We start from the raw sequence: 25,657 nt of genomic DNA, 5'->3' as shown, positions 1-25,657 counted from the left end.
CCGTGGGAATATCACAGGAGGTGCGTGGGAAGAGAAAAAATCATGGAGGCCCATGTAGACAGAGTGAAAGTGCGGTAAAGTTATGTCCCACCTCATTTTCGACAGTGACGGCTACCTCATTTCACTTCCAATGAAGCAGCTTTGTACGAGCAATATTGTTTTAAAACGTTTTTAAAATGTGTGATAATTCTGTTCAAAAAGTTTTCTTACCTCTTCCCTAGGAAGTTCCTTCCAGCTTCTGACATGGTTTTGAGTTCAGCATTAAAAAAAAAAAAAAAAAAAAAAAAAAAATTGTTTTAAACTGCTAAATATATTTGTTGTATTTTACTTATTTATATATAATTATGATATAGTAAATATATCTTTATTCACCCTTATTTCTAAACAAACAAAAAAACCTTGCAAGGTTAGGGAGAACACAATGACTTCTCTGAATTTGAGGTGATATAAGACTAGTTTACAGATATTTGAAAAATGAAAACACTGTACATATTGCAAAGCCAGCTTTTTGTCTGTAATTTTGAGAAGAGTCTGACTCAGTCAGGAAAAACGACAGTACATACCTAGAATACACACAGGCACGCGCCTCCTCACAGTGCAGGTACATGCAGATAACTCTCTTTGACCTTGACAAGAATAGAGATACGAAGGAAAAAACTTAAAACATTAATTTGAAACAACCAACTTTTTCTACAGTGGGGCAAGTAAGTATTTAATCAACCACCAATTGTGCAAGTTCTGCTACTTGAAAAGATTGGAGAGGCCTGTAATTGTCAACATGGGTAAACCTAAACCATGAGCGAGAGAATGTGGGAAAAAAAAAACAGAAAATCACATTGTTTGATTTTTAAAGAATTTATTTCCAAATTAGAGTGGAAAAGAAGTATTTGGTCACCTAAAAACAAGCAAGATTTCTGGCTGTCAAAGAGGTCTAACTTCTTCTAACAAGGTCTAACGAGGCTCCACTTTTTACCTATATTAATGGCACCTGTTTTAACTCATTATCGGTATAAAAGATACCTGTCCACAACCTTCGTCAGTCACACTCCAAACTCCACTATGGCCAAGACCAAAGAGCTGTCGAAGGACACCAGAGACAAAATTGTAGATCTGCACCAGGCTGGGAAGACTAAATCTGCAATAGGTAAAACGCTTGGTGTAAAGAAATCAACTGTGGGAGCAATTATTAGAAAATGGAAAACATACAAGACCACCGATAATCTCCCTCGATCTGGGGCTCCATGCAAGATCTCACCCCGTGGTGTCAAAATGATAACAAGAATGGTGAGCAAAAACTCCAGAACCACACGGGGGACCTAGTGAATGACCTACAGAGAGCTGGGACCAAAGTAACAAAGGCTACTATCAGTAACACACTGCACCACCAGGGACTCAGATCCTGCACTGCCAGACGTGTCCCCCTGCTGAAGAAAGTACACTTCCAGGCCCGTCTGCGGTTTGCCAGAGAGCATTTGGATGATCCAGAAGAGGACTGGGAGAATGTGTTATGGTCAGATGAAACCAAAATAGAACTTTTTGGTAGAAACACAGGTTCTCATGTTTGGAGGAGAAAGAATACTGAATTGCATCCGAAGAACACCATACCAACTGTGAAGCATGGGGCTGGAAACTTCATGCTTTGGGGCTGTTTTTCTGCAAAGGGACCAGGAGGACTGATCTTTGTAAAGGAAAGAATGAATGGGGCCATGTATCGAGAGATTTTGAGTGAAAATCTCCTTCTATCAGCAAAGACATTGAAGATGAGACGTGGCTGGGTCTGGTTGTCCCCATAGAAAATCTGTGGAGGGAGTTGAAAGTCCATGTTGCCCAACGACAGCCCCAAAACATCACTTCTCTAGAGGAGATCTGCATGGAGGAATGGGCCAAAATACCAGCAACAGTGTGTGAAAAGCTTGTGAAAAGTTACGCCACCAAAGGGTTTATAACAAAGTATTGAGATGAACTTTTGGGATTGACCAAATACTTATTTTGCAGCACAATTTGCAAATAAATTCTTTAAAAATCAAACAGTGTGATTTTATGTTTTTTTTTTCCACATTCTGTCTCTCATGGTTGAGGTTTACCCATGTTGACAATTACAGGCCTCTCTAATATTTTCAAGTGTGAGAACTTGCACAATTAGTGGTTGACTAAATACTTATTTGCCCCACTGTATATAAATGGCTTAACTTTGTTTCGAGCAATCAGGCTAAAGGTAAAATACAGTAGTATGTTTCGGTATAGATTAATTCATGCTTTTTTTTTTTTAAATATAAAGGTTTTTTTTTAGCTACCACAGCACACACTTTTTGAATAATGCAAATTACCTAGACTGGAAGAGAATTAGTTAAACGATAGACTTGTTGAATTTTTTTAGATAAGAATGTAAACCTATAGGAATGTGTCTTTAAAGCAGTGCTTCTCAGTTATTTTCTGTTATGCCCCCCCAGGAAGACGTAAACATTTCGCGCCCCCTCAACTCTTTGCCGCCACTGTAAATAGTATCATTTGTCAATAGAATTATTATTATTATTATTATAAGTACACCTCTGCATAACATTGTGTCATTTTTAATATTAAAGTGAAAAAAAGAAATATAGATAAATTTACAATAAAATATAACTTTAATAACATTGTTTTGTTTGTAACAGAAAAGACTTAAAGTGCCTATGACAGCAAAAAGCATGTTTATGCCATATTTCACGTGGTATTTTATGCTCCTGAATGAAATGGACCGCTTGGATGTATGTGGAAGCGATCGATATATTTATTCAATTTTTTAAATCCAGCACCAAACGAGTGACTTTCTGAATGTGATGTCAGCGGGATAAACATCTTCAGTATACAGCCAATACTACAGTATGCAGAACGACTTCAACTGATTTTGCAGATTATTTTGTTTATTTTTCGCACATGCCGGCCCAGTGTGCTGCAGGCTTTTGTTGCTGCACCAGGGAGAGGCGTGTGAGCCTTTTTGGGTTTCAAACAGTTCTCGTTCACCGCTGATAAAGGCCACAACAAGTCCGACAACTGTTGGACCATTGTGAGGTGAGTAAGTTATGTGTTTTATAATATGTCAAATACCATGTTGTCAGTAACGCGTTACTAAGTAACGCGTTACTGACAACACTACTACTACTACGTTACTGACAATCAGATTACTTTCTTCAGAAACGAGTAATCTAACGCGTTCATTTTTCCAAGTCAGTAATCCGATTAAAGTTAGTTTCCCTAGTGCCTGTGCGTTACTTTTTGTTTTCGCCTCATAATGTATGTAGAATGAAGACTACTGTAGTCATGTACGGAGAGCGTTTTTCATCGGGGGAAAAAAAAACGGGTCACGTGTATTACGGTGCTGTCTGAGGTTGAGCGCTGTCTGCCACGGCGGTCAACAACAAAGCATTCTGACGAGGCAGCAAGGCTAACAGTGAAAGGCAGGATATATATATATATATACCGCAAATGGATGCCTTTGCTCACTGGAAATACAGCCATTACTTCACATTTCTGTCCAGTAAAGATGACAAAAATATCTCCATGCGTTGCAAACTTTACGCTGGCTGAAAATGATTGTCGGTCGCTAAACCAACAAAGAAGCGTTGGAATTACAGTACAACGCGACAAAACTCGAAACAGCCTACAGGTAAAAAGACAGCCAGCACTTCTACAGTTTGTAACCAGCCTTTTTACACATTTTATTGTCAGTGTTTGTAACCATAGGCGGAGTTTTACTTTTGTGGGGCTGGGGGTAAAGCATGTTGATGACAAACAAAAGTCAAAAGTTTGGACACACCTAAACATTTTTACGTTTGATATATTTTCACTATTATTGTAAATCCTCTCTGAATACATCAAAACTGTGAACGAACATGTGGCATGGCTAAAAAACAGGTTTTATATCCTACATTCTTCAAAGTATCCACCTTTGAGGTGTCGCCAAACTTTTGGCCAATACTGTATATATACATACCTGTATATATAAAACTGTTCAATGTTGTTGGTTGCGTTTGAAAGCTTAGGTTTACAGAAATTCTAAATATCCATCTTGCCTCCACAGGTGTAGTTTTGGCTTAGCAAAGCAAAAGCTAGTGTCTTAGGTACTAGTCAAATGATCTGCTCGAAAAATGATTTTGACCCATTATGAAATACTTTGTAGGATTCTTGTTCATTTCATTAATTCTTGTTTATTGTTTTATTGCTTTACAACTTTTATAGACAATATTTTAACAGCTACTGTAGGTCTTTATTTTAAAGGGGAATTTTTCAGAATTTTAGACATTAGGCTTTATCTTGGAGTTAGCGGGGGTTTATTTAGTCGTTGGAGTTGATTTGAACAAATTCCGTGCAGTTTGTCAGTTATTTGTTAGTTTCAGGGCGCTGGGGTGGCTAAGCTAGCGCGAGTCAATGGTGGTTGAAATCAACTCCATCGACTAATTAAACCCCCGCTAACTCAAAGATTAAGCCTTATGTGAAAAATTCAATTACATGTGATGACATTTTTTTGTTGTCATTTTTATGTTGAGGCAGCAAAAGGAGAAAAATTGGTAAAAAGTAACTGATAAGTTACTTTTAAAGTAACTTAGTTACTTTGATAATAAAGTAATCGGTAAAGTAACTAGATTACTTTTTTGAGGTGTAATCAGTAATCAGTAATTAAATTACTTTTTTAAGTAATCTGTGACAACACTGGTCAAATACTGGGATCATGGCACACATTTTAATAAGGAGATGGCTTGCATTTTTTGGGTGAAAATACTCCCTGTCCACCGATAAGGCCACACAGCCGACGACCGGCGGTTTGTCCCACACCATGGTCGCCGGCCGATAAAGGTGTGCCCGTCGAGAATGCGCTTTTCTCTGCTTGGACACAAGCAGCTCCCCGCTCCGACGTCGGCTGGTTTGGCTGGCCGATCCAGCCCGCTCGGTCCTATTCACGTGCCAGCCGAGAATGTGCTTTCCTCGGCTTGGCCAAGAGCAGCACCCTGCTCCAACATCGGCCGGTTTGGCTGGCCGATACAGCCCGTTCGGTCCTGTTCGCGTGCCCGCCGAGAATGTGCTTTCCTCAGCTTGGCCACGAGCAGCACACTGCTCTGACGTCGGCCAGTTTATCCACAGAGAATGGGCTATTTTTGGTGTTCATTCCTGGCGACGAGCATTGCCACGGCCGTAGCAGGTGACAAAAGACTAACTCCGCTGGCATTAAATACCGTTCGGGAGAGGAAGAAGTTGCCAGTTTTGACCATTATGCCGTAATTTTCCCTGTTGTGCTGAATAAATGCATTTTTAATATTTCATATTCCATTTAGCACAAGACTGTTATTTGTCATGACCATACCATTTATTTAGGAATTGGGGAAAAATACTTAGATAAAAAGAATATCCTGTAAAAATTTTGGAGTAGACAGATTGAAACATTCATGACATTTTGCTCCTCTCAGTCGTATTTTCCTCATTCTGAATCTTCCACCCCCTCAATGGGCTGAGTTCAAAATAGGATGAAATTGTGACCCTGCCAACATCATCATCCAGCTGGGGACGCTAGAGCGCTATAATGACAGGCGGGTGTAAACGGCAGATTAAAAGACCAATTTCTCGTCATCTACGCTTTGCCAAATTGTTGTGTATAGTCGAATCGTTTCAAAATATGATTCTAATTCACATAATAATGCTATTTAAGATTTTTTTATGCTGTCACAGGCACTTTAAGCACATCCATTTGCCTGAATTAAAAAAAAAAAAGTCACATCCAAACTGTAAAAATACAGTCAATGTACATTTTTTGACCATTTGATACTGAAAAATATAATTTAATATAATCAATAAATAATAATAAATTTGAATTCATTCATAACTCATGAGGACAATATGCCAAAGAATTTGACCACAAAAACAAAAATGAATAGAACAAAAACGAAAATGTCATTGACAGAGGGACAGTTTTTATTTTTGCTGGAGGCAGTATCAGCTCCTTTGCTATTGTGTAGTGTTATTTTGCACTGAGCAACTTGGTATGCCACCTTATATGATGCTAACAGTGCAGGCTGGTTTACTGATGTAACACTGACAAAACGGGGCAATTGTTGGCAATATTCGGCACGTTTTTGCTGGAGACCTCGATGTGATTGGGGTCTAATGTCTTTAAGTGATATCTTCATTGATGTGGCTTCCTGCTGTCCGCTGCAAACATTGTTAGACACAGTAAACAGACTGTAAACCTCACTATTTGATAAGTACTGCTTTAAAGTAATGTGTCCTCCGTGTCACACCATGATTGAATGGGCAATTTGGTGTGTTAAACCAGTGGTCCCCAACCTTTTTTGCACCACGGACCGGTGTGATGTGGGCCTTTTTTTTCCACAGACCGGCAATGTGTGGCAGAAAAATACGATAAATATTAAATGACACGACATGGCTAAAAATGAACGTTTTTCACAGCGGCCTCTCTAAAACTTGAACTTCAATCTTGGTCCCACACAAAAATACACACGGTCCCAGGCTTCAACTGGGAACGTGTGCTGTGGTCAGATGAGACCAAGATTGAGCTTTTTGGCAACAAACACTCTAAGTGGGTCTGGCGTGCCACGAAAGATGCGCATGCTGAAAAGCACCTCATACCCACTGTGAAGTATGGGGGTGGGTCAGTGATGCTGTGGGGCTGTTTCGCTTCCAAAGGCCCTGGGAACCTTGTTAGGGTGCATGGCATCATGAATGCTTTGAAATACCAGGACATTTTAAAACAAAATCGGTGACACACATTATTTTATGTCAAATAATTTTTTCTTTATGTTGGATTTTTCCTCACTGAATGAATGCACTTGTATTGAAGGTTGGATTTTTCTCTTTTTTTCCATTAAGGTCCCATATTATTTAAATAAAAAAAAATATTAGAAGCTAAAAAACACATCTTTTTCAAGGGCTGCCAATAATTATGGAGGGCACTGTAATTGTTTGCATTAGTCTAACACATTCATCTAACTATAGTTTAGGTAGACTTCACTCCATGCCCTTGGACACAGTAAAGTAAATCACCTTATCAGGGCTCATGAGGGGGAAATGGAAAAATGGTACCGTTTCTCGTAGGCACCGTCTAACTGTTTGCATTACTCTAACACACGTAATATAATTAATCAGAGAATAGTATCATTTGTCATATATACTGTAGGACTGTACTATTTGAACACTCCTAATATAAAATAAATAGCACACCATAGTTGAATGAAAAGAAGCAGAATAGATACACAACGCCATTTTATCATAGAAGCCCAACGTGTGCGTCACGAGCAAGATTGACGCACCAACTCTTGCAATCAGTTCTGCAACGACAAAGAGCAGGGCGCACTGTCCTAAAACGCCCAGCCCGGATAACAAGCTGATAGTGAGCGCTTGGGACGTCAAGACCAGCGTCGGTCGCTGTGGCAACCACGTCCCATCGACGCACGAACCTAACCGCCCAAAACCGGCCACAGAGGGATCCCAAAACAACACTCAGCCACAACTTCGGCCCGACCTACTCCACCACTGACTTAAAAAACACTGGACACTGAGATAACACAGATTTGCTGCTCGGAGACTTTTCTATGTAGCCTTGTTTCGGATTTAGCATTGTTCCTCGGTCGTCTTTTTTTGCCTTGTTTTTGACCATTGTCGACGAATAAATTGTCAACCTGCTTTCGGTGAGTCTTCTTCAAACTTTTGGAACATGGAGTCAGTACAAAGGGTTAACATAAGAGGTGAACGCGCGGAATTTCCGCCCTCCTGGTTGGCGCACGGAAGCGGTAAGCAGTAGAGCACCATTTCCGTTCGGCTGTCGCCGTTTCCGTGCGGCTTGGCCGGGGGGGCGAATTCCTTCAAGTCTAACAGGCCTCAAACTAGATCATGATTGTGCTGCTATTATTGCTTGATAATTAAAAAACGAGCATCTTTTTTTAAGAAAATCTACACGTTTAGCAGAGCCTCAAATAATTACTTTACGTTAATAATGTCCGAAGGTACCAGTCTTCAGTCTTGATGCTGAAGGGGCTCGATCTATTATGAACTGACTAAAAACCGTCATATATGCTCCTAAGTACACACGTACAAACATAGGAAACAAAACAACCGGAACTAAATGCACATGAAAAGGATCCAGATGTTAAAAATCAATTTCCATACACATGCATAAAAGTGCTTTATTGAAGGTTAGAAAAGTGCCGTACGTAATAGAATTCAGGAATTGAATGAAAATATGGCAGTACAGCTCAAGGTTTTAGTGAAGTATATTGCTAGAGCACTCATGAATGCATGTTCTTTTTTCCACATAGTTCTGAATTTGCCACATATTTATGTGAAAGTTTTGATTAATTTGTTATCAAGTGCTGTTAAATGACTTTTTCCTGTAAGAGAAAGTCATTTTCAAGTATCAGCAAAGCTTAGTTTCATTTACCGTCAGTTAAATTGCATTAAAGTCAAAGTTTGACATAATGTTGCTGCATAAAAAGCATGTCATTCTTTAACAAGCTTGTTTTAACATTGCTTTAGATTCATGATAACGTCTACAGCTTGGAAAAACTGAGAAATGTCTAGCTCCTTTCACTGTGATGGATGATTTATGCCATTGACATTTGACATGAGTATGAGCAGGTGGTTAGTTAGGCCTATGATAGGCACAGTATTACGGCGGATTCACACCAGCGCTGTTTGGTCTGTTTTAAACAGACCAGAGTTTTTTTTCTCAGATAGTTCGCTTCGTTTTGTAAATGTGAACGCGCATCGGTACTCTAATTCGGACCAAACAAGCGAAATCCGCTCAAAAATCATGGTTCTCGGTCCGCTTTAAGCGCACCCTGCTTCACTTGTGAATGCAACCGGAGCAGGGTGTGCTTTCGCTGCTCGAGGCTGGGACGGTACACGCAGGGCATCCTTGGAAGCGGAAGTACAGCACAGACGCTATTCAAAATCAACAATGGCAAGATGACAGACGATTAGCCATGGCCAAATGTTGTTGTGCTGCGCTAAGCAGTTCCATTTGAAACACAGAAACGTGTTCTAATGTGGCGACTGTGTTTTGCATGCTGTTGCTGAATGTACCATGTGAGAGTGACTGGCCGAGACAGGTGGAACCTCTCAGGGCGGCCGGTTCGTGAGTCTCGCTCTCCTGGAAGTGCCGACAATTTGACAGTCCAAAAAGTCTTAAATAAAAGTGAGCGCGATTGCTCGCCTGTGTCACTTAGGGTACCACGCGGTTCCCTTTCGTGGTTTAATTTTTTCCTATACATTTTTTATATACTTCAGTTCTCTCGGTATTGAGTCAGGAGGGAATGGCCCCACCGCTGGCCGAGTGGCGACTCGGTGCATATATATACAGTGGGGAGAACAAGTATTTGATACACTGCCAATGGGTTTTCCCATTGTATATATATATATATATATATATATATATATATACAGTGCCTTGCAAAAGTATTCGGCCCCCTTGAACCTTTCGCCACATTTCAGGCTTCAAACATAAAGATATAAAATTTTAATTTTTTGTCAAGAATCAACAACAAGTGGGACACAATCGTGAAGTGGAACAAAATTTATTGGATAATTTAAACTTTTTTAACAAATAAAAAACTGAAAAGTGGGGCGTGCAATATTATTCGGCCCCCTTGCGTTAATACTTTGTAGCGCCACCTTTTGCTCCAATTACAGGTGCAAGTCGCTTGGGTATGTTTCCATCACTTTTTCACATCGAGAGACTGACATTCTTGCCCATTCTTCCTTGCAAAACAGCTCGAGCTCAGTGAGGTTGGATGGAGAGTGTTTGTGAACAGCAGTCTTCAGCTCTTTCCACAGATTCTCGATTGGATTCAGGTCTGGACTTTGACTTGGCCATTCTAACACCTGGATACGTTTATTTTTGAACCATTCCATTGTAGATTTGGCTTTATGTTTTGGATCATTGTCCTGTTGGAAGATAAATCTCCGTCCCAGTCTCAGGTCTTGTGCAGATACCAACAGGTTTTCTTCCAGAATGTTCCTGTATTTGGCTGCATCCATCTTACCGTCAATTTTAACCATCTTCCCTGTCCCTGCTGAAGAAAAGCAGGCCCAAACCATGATGCTGCCACCACCATGTTTGACAGTGGGGATGGTGTGTTCAGGGTGATGAGCTGTGTTGCTTTTACGCCAAACATATCGTTTTGCATTGTGGCCAAAAAGTTCAATTTTGGTTTCATCTGACCAGAGCACCTTCTTCCACATGTTTGGTGTGTCTCCCAGGTGGCTTGTGGCAAACTTTAAACGAGACTTTTTATGGATATCTTTGAGAAATGGCTTTCTTCTTGCCACTCTTCCATAAAGGCCAGATTTGTGCAGTGTACAACTGATTGTTGTCCTATGGACAGACTCTCCCACCTCAGCTGTAGATTTCTGCAGTTCATCCAGAGTGATCATGGGCCTCTTTGCTGCATCTCTGATCAGTTTTCTCCTTGTTTGAGAAGAAAGTTTGGAAGGACGGCCGGGTCTTGGTAGATTTGCCGTGGTCTGATGCTCCTTCCATTTCAATATGATGGCTTGCACAGTGCTCCTTGAGATGTTTAAAGCTTGGGAAATCTTTCTGTATCCAAATCCGGCTTTAAATTTCTCCACAACAGTATCTCGGACCTGCCTGGTGTGTTCCTTGGTTTTCATAATGCTCTCTGCACTTTAAACAGAACCCTGAGACTATCACAGAGCAGGTGCATTTATACGGAGACTTGATTACACACAGGTGGATTCTATTTATCATCATCGGTCATTTAGGACAACATTGGATCATTCAGAGATCCTCACTGAACTTTTGGAGTGACTTTGCTGCACTGAAAGTAAAGGGGCCGAATAATATTGCACGCCCCACTTCTCACTTTTTTATTTGTTAAAAAAGTTTAAATTATTCAATAAATGTTGTTCCACTTCACGATTGTGTCCCACTTGTTGTTGATTCTTGACAAAAAAATTAAATTTCATATCTTTATGTTTGAAGCCTGAAATGTGGCGAAAGGTTGCAAGATTCAAGGGGGCCAAATACTTTTGCAAGGCACTGTATATATATATATATATATATATTTATATGGCGGAAAACACCCAGGTGACTTGAAGTTCCGCTCTGAGAACCCCAATTTAGCCAAGTTATAAAATTGTCCGATGTTCCCGTGTGATACATCACTGGAAAGCTTAAAATCTCAATTTTCTGGGGGAAGAAAAATTTTGAACAGGAGGGCATTTAAAAAAAAAAATTCTTCAACAGCAAAACCCTATCTGGAGGTGAGAGCACGCGACGTCATGACTTTAACGAGATATTATCGCGTACTTACCTTGTTTCGATCCAAAAATTCCATGCAGCATGGGTCACTGACTGTCAAGACACAGCTGTGAATGGCCAGAGCTGGATTTTTGGGGGATTTTATGGGTGAAACATGGTCATTATAACAAGGGTCACGATGCAGAAATCGCAGGCATCAAGGAGTGGTCAAGATTTTCTTTTTCATATATTTACCTTTTTAAACGTTTTTTTTCCAATTTTTTTTTGTTTGGATCGATAATTAATCATCTAACATATCGGAAAATGCGACAGAAAAAAAATACAATTAAGCGATAGTTATGAGGTAAATATCTGACTTTTTACAGACACCATTTTTTTCATTGTGACGTAATTTGTTTAAAAGTTTTTTTTTTAAACGAAATATTCGACATCAATTAATGATTCTAAGCTAAAAATGACAGATATTTTGAATAATATATATAAATAATTACCTTCGTTTTATGGCTGGGTTGAAACAAAAGCGGTTGCGCGACGTCTGTAAACGGGGGTTTTCAGGGTAAAACGGACAAATTAAAAATAGTTCGGGGGCTTAATGCACCATGAATCTGGAATGGCAGCATATAGACATATTGATATCAAGCACAGCAGTTGTTTTGGTTTAAAATACAGCAGCTTCTTTTAAAGAGGAGTGCAAGAGCAGAAACGGCTTTTTTTCTTGTCTGTGTTTTCCGCCATATATACAGTGTATCACAAAAGTGAGTACACCCTTTGCATTTCTGCAGATATTTAAGTATATCTTTTCATGGGACAACACTGACAAAATGACACTTAGACACAATAAAAAGTAGTCTGTGTGCAGCTTATACAACAGAGTTCATTTATTTTCCCCTCAAAATAACTGAAAATATAGCCATTAATATCTAAACCCATGGCAACAAAAGTGAGTACACCCCTTAGAAACTACATCCCTAAATGTCCAAATTGAGTACTGCTTGTCATTTTCCCTCCAAAACGTCATGTGACTCGTTACAGGAGTGCTGTCAGCATTGCTGCAGAGATTGAAGAGGTGCACACAACACTGGAGTCAGCCATTTTTATTTTTGTTTTGGCGCTTGCGCCGTTTGAGGATTCGAGGATAGATTAGTTTTCCCTGAGACCTACGTGACATCATTTCAATGCTTGTGAGTCGTAGCCGTAAACATGAATTCGTCCACAGACAAGATTCGTATTTGTCGAAAAGAGTTGTATTCACACACCCACAATAAAAGACGACATCAGAATTTTGTGGTTACACATACAAATGCCTAAATGCGAACACAAATGCGTAAATATACAAATCTTTTATATACAAACACGAATATATAAAAATGAGTACACAAATCTTTTTGCCAGCTATCTTACTTCATGGAAAAATAGGAGATACCCCATCCTTTAAAACCGTGCACAACACAAAAACCATATCTGGGTCGGTATCCTGCATTCGTATCGACACTGATAAAGGGGACAGGCCTTCATTGCTGGAGAGAAGATAAAGGATTTGGGGAAGGGGGGCTGATTTCAAAGAGCACATAGCTGAAGTATGAAAAGACAATTATCACAGAAACCAAATTTTGAGATTAGATATAAACATGGGATTTGACATAGAGCGCTGCCGTCACAGTGACTTGAAAGTGCAGATATTTAACTCTCTCCCAGTTTTTATTTGGCACCAATCGGCCAAGGAAAACCAGAGATATGATGCTTTTAGTTTCATAATAGGAAATATGTTTGCTCTTTGGACAAATGATGCTTCATTTCTGTATTTTTTTTCTCTCACCGGAATTCAAAGATGTATTTTTTTCGTTTGGCGTAATGTTGTTATGTAATAGGTTATAGTCAACAATGTCTCACTTTTTAAAATAGTAAAGCACAACTTGGCATAAAAATGCAACTCAATAGCTATATTGATAAGCCTACTGTACACGTATGACGTAAAATGCATTTGAGAAATGATTAAGTCTGAAGCTACCTTAAGTATGTGAAATAATATTGAGTCCATTGCACAATAAGATGTTGTGCTTGCCAATTGCATACATATGAGACAATAATGAGTCAATCCGGACAACTACAGTGCGAGAGAATAGGGAGCTTGCAGGAAATCATTGCAATTTATTTTGAATTATTATTGATAAAGTGCGTTCACCTGCATATCTATGCCAACGACACATGAATGTATGTATGTATCTGTCTGATGCCATCAAAATAAGAGAAGGTCACAGATTCTTGAGAAAATTATATACTTATAACGTTTGTGTGTTAGGTTTTGTGTTTTTTTTCCTCCTAGTGTGACTTGTCCCTGTGATTGCCCATTGATTTCACCTGTTGTGCCTTCTACTAGTATATCCTCCAATCTGCATCCTCCTGTGTCACCCACCAGTTCCTTGTTGACTCGTTACCCCGTGTCCGTGTATATATAAGCTCCCTGTTTTTGTTGAGTCTGGTCGCGATGTTGTCCATGTGCACGTCAGGATCTGTTCTCGTCAGTTTTCTACGTCCAAGCCCTCGTGTTCCCCAAAGTAAGTTTTTGATAACCAGCCTTTTGAAGGTCACCTGAATTTGGTTTGTTAAAAGTTTTTGGACTCCCCAGTCATTTTGTTTTTGTTGTTTCTGCCTCACTTCTCTTTACCTGCAATTGGGTCCACACAACCTGCCTACCCACGTAACTTGACATTATGTGACATAAAACATCAAGATTTTACTCCCAGCGAATTTGTGTAATAATTTAATCATGAGTATACTGTATAGGAAAGCTTATCAATATTCTTTTGACAAAGTCAGAGAGTGTAAGGTCTGACAATCTGATATCTTCACACAATTGCATTACAACAACACAAACTGATGGTGTGAATTTTTGTCATTCCCAAAGTCATCTCAGGGTTGCCTCTGCTACCCTAATAAAGGCAGCCCAGCAATCAGCAGCTCTATTGAAGGTAACCCCCCCCCCCCCCCCAATTTTTTTTTTTTTTTTTTTGCATTCCTGGATAGTTAAAAGATTAGCAAGTGTGTTTTTATTGTGTATGTTAATATAATTTACATTACGTTCAAATATTGTAATTTAAATTCGCTAATAAAATCCTTCTTTCCTGGAAGTTTTCTAAATGTTTCTTTAGTAGTTTTTGAAAGCAAAGGTTTGAATCAAACGCTGTATCACCTGAACCACTACATATGAAAGTTAGCATAGGTCAATACAGATTTATTTTGCATTGTTCATTGATCTTATCAATTAATTAGGTTCGTTTTCGTCATAAATGTAGCCCTGACCCCCGTTCACCCAATCTGGTTGGTCTTAATGTCCCGTCCCCAGCAAAAACTGCACATGCAGGTTATGCTGTTATATCGTCCCTACCAATATTGAGACCAAACCTACGCCCTTGTTTGATTGACATGTAGGAACATACTAAACTGCATAAAAATGAGTGTAATCCAAGTGTTGTGGTATTATTTTTGTAATTCAAATTAATAAGTAAACAAGGCTTCCTCATGCTTTGGTGTACCTCAGTTTTTCTTTTCTAGCCAGCTGCAAACAGCTTCTCCCCCTTCAGATTCGTAACATTTATTGGATGATAACGTACCATGCACATGTGAAAGGTAGCATGTGCAGGATTGGATTTACAGCTCCATTTTCATGATGCGTATTGATTTAACTGCTCAGTAGGGGAGATAGAATGAATGAACTTGTCAAAAGAGGTCAGAACCTCTCTTACTCTTCCTCTGCTTCTCAGAGTGGAGACTGCTGATCTAATCAGCGTTACCTTTCATGTCTTTATGTTCATGACAGGTGATCAGACCCAATCTTAAATAGGGATCACAATGCACAGGCACATTTTGGATCCTGTGGGGACCCAAAACAAGAAGAAACATAGAGCTTCCAACATCTACTCATAAAAAAGAAACTATGTGAATTTGCTATTACAACCCTAGGTAAAAATCTAGAGGTGTACGTTCATTCAGTTTTCGTATTTTGTAGAGAAAAAAAGGCAATTATAGGAATAACACCAGTCCAGTCAGCTGTGTATTAATGAGAAACAGCATTTTTGCAGAGGAGCAAAAAAAACGTCCAACTAAAAGGGCTTAGAAAATGACATTGACACATTAAACACAAATGGTCATGTGAACCTGGTGAAATGGCAGCCAATGTTAGTAAACATAAACAGTAAAAAAAAAAAAAAAAACCTTAAATGCATCCAATTCACTTTAGAACTATGTAAAGAGCAATTTAGCAAACAGTTAGCATTTCGTGTAACTGGGCGGAAAGAAGATCTGCATGTAGAGCTTCAGCTATCGAATATTTTAGTAATTGAGTATTGTACAGAAAATTCCATCGAGTAATCGGATAAAATATTGTTTTAGGTAAAAAGCAATTATAAATACACATAAGAAAACATAACATTTCACCTAATATTGAACTATTTTTAGACAATCAATGTCTTTCAGATGTACATTGTTGAAAAGACCCAACAATTGCATCTCATATGTGGCAAGAAAACACTAAATTCAATGCTTTCTCACACACACACATACACACACACCCACACACACACACACACACACACACACACCTACACACACACACACACAAAATATATATACAAGTGCCTTGCAAAAGTATTCGGCCCCCTTGAATCTTGCAACCTTTCGCCACATTTCAGGCTTCAAACATAAAGATATGAAATTTTATTTTTTTGTCAAGAATCAACAACAAGTGGGACACAATTGTGAAGTGGAACAACATTTATTGGATAATTTAAACTTTTTTAACAAATAAAAAACTGAAAAGTGGGGCGTGCAATATTATTCGGCCCCTTTACTTTCAGTGCAGCAAACTCACTCCAGAAGTTCAGTGAGGATCTCTGAATGATCCAATGTTGTCCTAAATGACCGATGATGATAAATAGAATCCACCTGTGTGTAATCAAGTCTCCGTATAAATGCACCTGCTCTGTGATAGTCTCAGGGTTCTGTTTAAAGTGCAGAGAGCATTATGAAAACCAAGGAACACACCAGGCAGGTCCGAGATACTGTTGTGGAGAAGTTTAAAGCCGGATTTGGATACAAAAAGATTTCCCAAGCTTTAAACATCTCAAGGAGCACTGTGCAAGCCATCATATTGAAATGGAAGGAGCATCAGACCACTGCAAATCTACCAAGACCCGGCCGTCCTTCCAAATTTTCTTCTCAAACAAGGAGAAAACTGATCAGAGATGCAGCCAAGAGGCCCATGATCACTCTGGATGAACTGCAGAGATCTACAGCTGAGGTGGGAGAGTCTGTCCATAGGACAACAATCAGTCGTACACTGCACAAATCTGGCCTTTATGGAAGAGTGGCAAGAAGAAAGCCATTTCTCAAAGATATCCATAAAAAGTCTCGTTTAAAGTTTGCCACAAGCCACCTGGGAGACACACCAAACATGTGGAAGAAGGTGCTCTAGTCAGATGAAACCAAAATTGAACTTTTTGGCCACAATGCAAAACGATATGTTTGGCGTAAAAGCAACACAGCTCATCACCCTGAACACACCATCCCCACTGTCAAACATGGTGGTGGCAGCATCATGGTTTGGGCCTGCTTTTCTTCAGCAGGGACAGGGAAGATAGTTAAAATTGACGGGAAGATGGATGCAGCCAAATACAGGAACATTCTGGAAGAAAACCTGTTGGTATCTGCACAAGACCTGAGACTGGGACGGAGATTTATCTTCCAACAGGACAATGATCCAAAACATAAAGCCAAATCTACAATGGAATGGTTCAAAAATAAACGTATCCAGGTGTTAGAATGGCCAAGTCAAAGTCCAGACCTGAATCCAATCGAGAATCTGTGGAAAGAGCTGAAGACTGCTGTTCACAAACACTCTCCATCCAACCTCACTGAGCTCGAGCTGTTTTGCAAGGAAGAATGGGCAAGAATGTCAGTCTCTCGATGTGCAAAACTGATAGAAACATACCCCAAGCGACTTGCAGCTGTAATTGGAGCAAAAGGTGGCGCTACAAAGTATTAACGCAAGGGGGCCGAATAATATTGCACGCCCCACTTTTCAGTTTTTTATTTGTTAAAAAAGTTTAAATTATCCAATAAATTTTGTTCCACTTCACAATTGTGTCCCACTTGTTGTTGATTCTTGACAAAAAATTAAAATTTTATATCTTTATGTTTGAAGCCTGAAATGTGGCGAAAGGTTGCAAGGTTCAAGGGGGCCGAATACTTTTGCAAGGCACTGTATATACTGTATGTATATATTAGGGGTGCAACGGTTCAGTTAGCCCACGGTTCGGTTTGAACCTCGGTTTTGGATCATGGTTTCGGTTCGGTTTCAGTTTGCGTTTTTTTTTTTTTTTTTTTTAAACTGCCCTTATTTTGCTTTAAAAAAGTGAAATAAGCACTTAAAATGTAAACATTTTTGACTGTTAAAATGCCTCTTAGCTCTTTGGCTAGTGTAGTGACTGACTACTGAAATACACACACACAGTAGTAAAAAAGTTACTTGGCAAAGTAACTGGTGATACCTTTGTTTTTTTTTTTTTTCATTAAAAAAAAAAAAAAAAAAAAAACCAAAACATAGTAACCTTTGCTATATTTGGAGGTCATTTAATGTTATGAATCAACCGTTAAAGTTGATAAAATTGCTCCCGTTTTTGCATTAGTTCCCTTCTGTCTACTTTCGACATGTGAAAATTTTAAAACGGTTTCATCCTTTAAAGATAGACTCAAGTCAAGATTTTGCCCATAGTAGTGATGGCAAAATGAAGCCCCATGAAGCAGTGAAGCCCAGCAGGGAAATGAGTCACACGCACCTAGGGGCTTCAAGAGGATTGATTACCTCGACTACGCCATCATGTGGACAGAAAAATGTATAACATGCTTGGTGCATGAATCATGCTCTGATTACAAAGAAAATACATATTTTAAGTTTAACATGAATTATTGTGTGTTACTTTGTCTATGTGCATATGAAACAAGTGAATGTGAAATGAGGCAAAATGTGCTTACTCATTTTTATTTAGAAACAATATTTTTTCCAAAGTTTTTGGACTCAGGCGGTTTCTTTTTTGCAGATAATTTCACCTGCTTTTGAAAAAACTCTTTCACATGGCACTGATGAAGCAGGGGTGCATAGATAGGATACAGCAAGTTTGTATAAAGTTGGAAGTGTATATTTCTGTGATTCCCAGTACTGAAGGGGACTTTCAACTCGGGGGATGTTTGGTGCTCCCAGATACTTTTGCACCTCAACTGTTGCATTTGCCGTGACATTTGTGGTTCTTGCTTGATGGACTGAGGCATCAAAATGATGCCACAGTTTGCTTCCTAGGAAAGAAACAGATATTAGTAATTATTTAATATTAGAACAATTAGGAAATATTAAATACCTCCAACAGACTGGGAAGGTTCTGATGATGATAATGATGATGAAGTAGATGAGGCTGTGCGGCTCATGATAGCTGCGCATTCCATCGTGAGCCTTTTTTCTGCCTCTGCTGCTTTACTGGGACTGAAGAAGCCTACTTTTTTAAACCTTGGGTCAAGCAGAGTAGCCAGAAACATAATGCTCATAGACTGGAGTTGGTTCAGCTTCTCTCTTAGTTGTCTTTGCAGAAACTCAACCATGGATGTGCTCTCTGGAGTTTGAAGCTGTCGAATCTCTTCTTCCTCCAGGGAGTGATGCAACATGGACAACAGCGGAATTACCTTTGACCCCGAAACTTTCTTCTCCTCAGACAGCTCAATTGTGGCATAGTTAAATGGCTCCAATACTTTCAAACAGTCAGCAATAATTCTGTACTGTTCAGCAGACAATGGTGTCAGATCAGTGCGTAGACCAGCCAAAGCTGCTCCGACAGGCTCTCTCAAAGTGTAGATACGCTGAAGCATGAGATAAGTGCTGTTCCACCTCGTTTCAACCTCCTGAAGAAGTTTAAGCACCGGAAGGCCCATTTGAACTTGCATCTGAGTTAGTCTCTCCTACATTAAAATCAAGTGTCAAATTAATAAATAGCAAAAAATAAAATATGTTACATATGACAAGTAAGGAGCTTACCTTTGCTGTAGTGCTGCTCTTAAAATAACCAACTATCTTTCGACAGTTTGCCCGGATGTGGAACAATTCAGGACATTGGTCAAGAGCTTTTTTCACCAAAAGATTTAGCGTATGTGACACACAAATAGTGTGACGCATATGAAGCTCTCTGGCACAAGCTCCCATATTTGCTGCTCCATCAGTCATTAGACATGTCACTTTGTCACTGATACCCCACTCTGACATTAGCGAGGTTTTCATAAAAGCCATGTTTGCTGCAGTGTGTGCCTCAGGGAAATGTTGCACCCCCAGTACAACTGATTGGAGGGATGTGGTTTCATCAATGAAATGACATGTCACAGCTAGATCGGCATCAGTATTGATGGACGTCCACATATCTGATGTCAAACTACATGCAGATGCTTTAGCCACAATGGCTTTGTTTTATCTTTGGTTTCCTTGTACCTTTTTTCCACCATGGCTTTCAAAGTCTAAAAAAAAAAGTACGATTTATGGAATTGAAAAGTATTGAAATGGTTAATCCTATAATATAGTGCTTCATGTCGTGACATACATACCTGCCGTGCAGGTAGAACGTAGGAAGGAGCTAAAGCTTTCATAAGCTTTTTGAATCCACTGCCGTCCACCAAGGAAAACGGCTGAGAATCCTCAATTACCATATCAACCAACAGCTCAGCCAAGTCAACCTTCTCAGCTATATTAAATTACATGTCAGAGTTATAAAACAAACAAACAAACAAAAATGCACAAAGTGTAGTGTGGGACTATGAATATAAATGACCCACCTGAGCCGGGTTCAACCTGGTTGGTCTCCTCGTTCCCCTGCAAGACCCTATAGTGCCTTAGCATTGTTGAGGTGTTATTATTATAACTAAGCACCTTGGAACACACCAGACACTTCACCTAAGTATTCGGAAAGGAAAAATGTGAATTTTATGTGTCATCACACTTTCTTTCATTATTGGAATCTGTTAAATAGTAATTAATTGCAGTGCATTACCTTCTGAGGTGAGATCAGCTCAAAGTGCTCCCATACAGGGGAAAATCTCATTTTTCCTGCTGGTTCCATCGCAAAAATGAAGCTCGTCGAATGGAATGCCAAATAGCGCAATAAGAGACTCGAAAACACGAAAAGTGAAGGGGAATCCATAGCGTTTCTTGGCCGCTTTTATTTCGAACTCCAATCAAGCCAAGCGAATCAGATCCTGAATCAGTCACGTGGTACAGCCGCTCGCAAATGCTTTACTGAATCAGCCACCTGGTACACCTGCTCGCGAATCATTTCCCGAATCAGTCACGTGGTACAGCCGCTAGCAAATGCTTTACTGAATCAGCCACCTGGTACACCTGCTCGCGAATCATTTCCCGAATCAGTCACGTGGTACAGCTGCTCGCAAATGCTTTCCTGAATCAGCCAGCTGGTACACCTGCTCGCGAATCATTTCCCGAATCAGTCACGTGGTACACCTGCTTCGCGGGGCAACAAACGTCACCACGTAAGTCGTCAACACGCGCATCAGCTCACGGTTCATGAACCACTCATCTACATTACTCGGCACACACTTCAGGGATTCGACCCGAGGAGCACATCACTACATATAGGAGTATTTTAGATACAAAGTTGCTTAGGTTCGCTCGTAAGGTTTACTACAATGGAGTCTTTCTGAGAAGTTTACTGCTCTAAAATGGTGGCTGTTTACTAACGCTACCGAGTCTGTCATTTCGCATGTAGTTCTATATGCATGTGGTATCTAGGCGTAGATTGTATGCTGTCGGCTAAATCAGGAAATATTGGAGCCACCTAGCCTAGCATCGTGTTTGCTACAGCGTCTCAACAAACACTCTTCACTCTCCGTGTGTCTGACTTTTCTTGCGCCATTCAACCGACGTATTAACGAACATTGTCTCGTTGCAGAAACGGTGACCAAATCCGAACGGATGAAAAAAAAACAAAAACGTAATGCACGAAAAACGTGCAGATTTTGAACGTAACGTACGGCGTATACATTTAAAAATTAGTGCTCACTTGTACAAATTACGACGAGACTGTAAAACTTGACAGGTATGAAATATAGTGGACCGTCACAGTTAGGTAGTAGCACTCTGTAGCACAGGACGTCCAACTATCAGTGGTCAGGACAAAATCATCTTCGATGGCTTTGCGTGCCATTTCATAAATGTCGGGGATTACGTTCTTGGAGAAATATGTCCGCGAGGGAACAATGTAACGCGGGTCAAGCGTTGCAAATAAATTAACAAAGCCCGCCGTGTGTTTTCACTGGTGTCATCTTCGGGGTTGTCCTACGCTGAGAAAGTGATATCTGTGGGTGATGCCGGCTGAGATGCCGGAGTCATGTTATAAAAGTGTTGCCATTAGCATGGGGAACAAGCGCTGAGCAATGCTTGCAAATGTTTTTTTTCTCAATATTTTCTTTCCCTCCGCATTGTAGTCCACGGGGAAACCAAAATGTTGCCACACCGCAGATTTGAAAGAAGCCGGTGCTTCCTCAAAATTCGGTCTCTCCACTCCTCCGCTCGCCATAGCTATTTGTTTTCTTTCTTGTTTCACTTTCACTTCGCTCGTAAGCGAGAGAGGGCGTTACTCGGCTTCTATTACACAGGTGCTTGACAGCGATCCGACATTTACTTGCGGGGCGGGAATTTCTCCACAGCGGTGCTTCACGTCACACACAGGCACACAGAGCTCGATCAATTCATTCCACAAGCGTTCGGAATACATTGATAGCAAAACCGAAAAGGCGTGGTTCATAAAGGCGTATTGAACCGTACAGGGCGAACCGTACGGTTCGGTTTTGAACCGCAAACCGTAGCACCGCTAATATATATATATATATATATCATATATATGCGGAAAACATTCAGGTGACTTGAAGTTACGCTCTGAGACCCCCAATTTGGCCAAATTTCAAAATTGTCCTATAAGCATGTGTGATACATCATTGGAAAACTTAAAATCTCAATTTTCAGGGGGAAGAAAACATTTTAACAGGAGGGCATTTTGAAAAAGAAAAAAAAAAATTAAACAGCAAAACACTAATTGGAGGTGAGAGCATGCGAAAGCATAATTAAAGACAATGAATTTAATGAGATATTATCGCGTACTTACCTCTTTTCGATCCAAAAACTCCATGTAGCATGTATCATCAAGTGTCAAGACACAGCTGTGAATGGCCATAGCCGGATTTTGGGGGGATTTTATGGGTGAAACATGGTAATATAACAGGGGTCGCAATGCAAATCGCAGACATCAAGGAGTGGTGGAGATTTTCATTTTCATATATTTACCCTTTTAAACATTTTTTCCCCCAATTTGTGTTTGTTTTGATCAACTATTTATTGTCTAAAATATTGGGGGAAATGCGATTTAAAAAAAAAAAAAAAAATTTTACTAAATATTAGACATCAATTAATGGTTCTAAGCTAAAAATGATAGACATTTTGAATAATAAATATAATACTTACCTTCTTTTTATGGCTGGGCTGAAAAAAAAAAAAGCAGTTGCGCGGTGTCTGTAAACGGGGGTATCCAGGGTAAAATGGACAAATTAAAAATAGTTCAGGGGCTTAATGCGGCATGAAACTGCAATGGCAGCATATAGACATATTGTTCCATCAAATACAACAGTTCTTTTGGCTTAAAATGCAGCAGTTTATTTTAAAGAGCGGTGCAAGAGCAGAAACTGCTTTTTCAGCCTTGTCTGTGTTTTCCGCCATATATATATATATATATCTACGTATATATATAATCATACCTAAAAAAGTCATTACGCTTGACAACACGTATCACTAAAAAGTTAGGTGTTTTTCCCACGTTTCAATTGAATTTTCATTTGTGTCAACGAGAACTTAAAAACAACTTAAGTTTTAAATTAGTCTAAATTGTAAGTCCTAATAGGATTTTGAGTTCATGCACTGTTAAAAATAAATGTATGATACCTGCTGTCTTGGAGCACATTAGGTACTAGTGCTACTTGGTGTTTTATCCATCAAAAATTATTGAGCTAAAATTGACAGTTAGCTTTAAATAAAGTCTGTATGAAAGACACGTTAGCCACGCATCAACAGTAGTTTTAATTAATAGAACCTAGCCCTCCCCAGGATTAACGTTACGTTAGCAAGGTACAGAAATCTTATTTTTTAGCGCAACGGTAACTTAATTTTTTTAATTTTAGCTTGTCACGAGTATCGCTCCTCTGCTCTCGGAGTAAACGAGGTGCCTTAGGTGGAGCCGTTGTACTATTATGCAAGCGCTGTCTTACATTGAATACATGAAACAGTGTTCGCCTTGGTGTCCAGCTTAAAATGCTCCCACACTTTTGACATTTTCTGCTTTTTCTTGGTGCCCATCGCTTCGCTTTTGTCGGCGTCTTCGTTGTTATCTCCACGTTCATGCATGGCTGAAATCAAATATACCCCACACCGCTGTGTTCTTCCTGGACGCACGTGATGTCAGCGCGTTGTGCTGCATTAAAAGCAGTCCAGGCAAAACGTCATGCTTAGAGCGGGCAAAATTAAACTATTCCTAGAGGCGGAAAAAATTCCTCGATCAATTTTTAAAATCGAGCCACGCGGATTATTGGAGTAATTGTTTCATCTCTAGAAGTATGCAGTTCAAAGTCCCCATGTGACTCTTGCAAAGAGTGGCGATGTTATAATAATGCAATAATAGTAATATAACAAGGTCATAACTAGTGCTGCAAAATTATTCCCCTGGTGAAGAAGCGCAGAGGAAATGATGGTAACATAGTTTAGGATCCCTCAGGATAGGTTGCATCTCTGGCACTGAAGCAGCTGAGAGGGAATTAAGCACCAGATACTGTAACTCCAACAAAATGCTTCTTGGCTCGTTGTTCTCAAAGTGTTGTACAAGTACCACACTACAGCTCATTTGTCAAGTAAAGAAGGTCAATTACACAGTATGTTCAACAACAAAAGATTCCCATTTTATGTTTTAGAACTGTTTAGTTTCAGTTTTCAAATAAATTAGGAACTACAGTATTTCTACGTGCAATACCATTTCAGTCCATTTTGTTTTTTCCCCTAAATATTTTTATTTTTATTTTTTAAACCTGTCCTGTTTTTCCCGTAGTGTTAATGTTCAATCTGTGACTCATGGAATATTCATAAAACCTGACTTTTTCATAAAATTACATTACTACACTAAAGTATTTTGGTGTTGGCTATGATGATGGTATTTGGAGGCTAAGTACTTTATCGGGTGGTACTTCATGTAAAATGTTCGAGAAGTTGTTTTTTTTTTATTTCTTTTTAATTTTTGCATTAAACATTTGTTAAATGATAGATAATCCCACCATTTGCCAGCTAAACATTGGGGCATGAGGCGTTGTGAACAATAGGGGTGAAATACACTCGCGGACCGTTTGTTGCTTTTCATGAGGACTTCAGTTACTGATCGCAACTAATAGATCGATAAACAACACAACTCAAGTCCCTTAAATCCACTCCCTCACCCGTTACCTCTGGAGTCCCTCAGGGCTCTATCCTCGGGGCCCCACTGTTCATCATCTACCTCCTTGCCATTAGCAATATTTTCCGTAAATTCAACATCAAATTTCACTGTTACGCCGATGACACCGAGCTCTACTTGACTTCTGAACCCTCCTCCTCTCTCCTGCCCAACTTCCTGACTGACTGTATCACTGAAATAAAAAACTGGCTCCAAAATTTCCTCAAACTCAACAGCAGTAAAACAGAGGTGCTCCTGATCGGCTCCAAATCCACCATATCCAAATACCATAGCCATCCCCTCACCATTGACTTCACCTCCCCCCCAAGTTAAGAGCCTGGGTGTCATCCTGGACGTCACTTTCCCCTTCCACCTGCGCGCCATCAAACACCTCCGCCCTCCCTCACCCCCCATTCTGCTGCCATCCTGGTTCATAGTCTTATCACTTCCCGCCTGGATTACTGCAACTCCCTCCTCTTTGGCCTCCCTCAAAAGACCCTCCATAAACTGCAACTGGTCCAGAATTCAGCCGTTCGCGTTATTACTTGTACCCCATTCATCCACCACATCACTCAAGTTCTCTGCCAGCTCCATTGGCTCCCGGTCCACTTCCGCATCCAGTTCAAAGTTCTCCTCCTCACATTCAAGGCCATCCATGACCTTGCCCCTCCCTACATGTCCGATCACCTCCATACTACAACTCCCTCCCGTGCCCTTAGGTCCTCCACCTCCGTACACTTGTTTGCAGCGCCAGTGCGGAGTTGAAAGACAGTCAAGTTTGTTCACAATGTGTCTCACGTGCTTTAAGTACAAATAAAGTACACGACAG

General features: G+C 39.9%; 1 protein-coding gene across 1 annotated transcript in view; it reads right to left on the bottom strand.

Annotated features, from left to right (window-relative positions):
- LOC130916654 (E3 SUMO-protein ligase ZBED1-like) overlaps nucleotides 1-19,589 on the bottom strand; it is a 53,189-nt gene extending 33,600 nt beyond the window's left edge. The window contains exons 1-3 of the mRNA XM_057837528.1: nucleotides 19,341-19,589; nucleotides 18,673-19,264; nucleotides 18,478-18,610 (exon numbers count right to left, since the gene is read on the bottom strand). Of these exons, the coding sequence (XP_057693511.1) occupies nucleotides 18,478-18,610; nucleotides 18,673-19,264; nucleotides 19,341-19,589 (974 nt within the window). The remainder of the gene's footprint in view (nucleotides 1-18,477; nucleotides 18,611-18,672; nucleotides 19,265-19,340) is intronic.
- Nucleotides 19,590-25,657: the final 6,068 nt, after the last annotated feature.

The sequence above is a fragment of the Corythoichthys intestinalis genome, chromosome 5 (genome assembly GCF_030265065.1).
Source record: "Corythoichthys intestinalis isolate RoL2023-P3 chromosome 5, ASM3026506v1, whole genome shotgun sequence".
In the NCBI taxonomy this organism is placed as follows: domain Eukaryota; kingdom Metazoa; phylum Chordata; class Actinopteri; order Syngnathiformes; family Syngnathidae; genus Corythoichthys; species Corythoichthys intestinalis.
The sequence above is the reverse complement of the archived record's forward strand: the minus strand, read 5'-3'. Positions and strand labels throughout refer to the sequence as shown.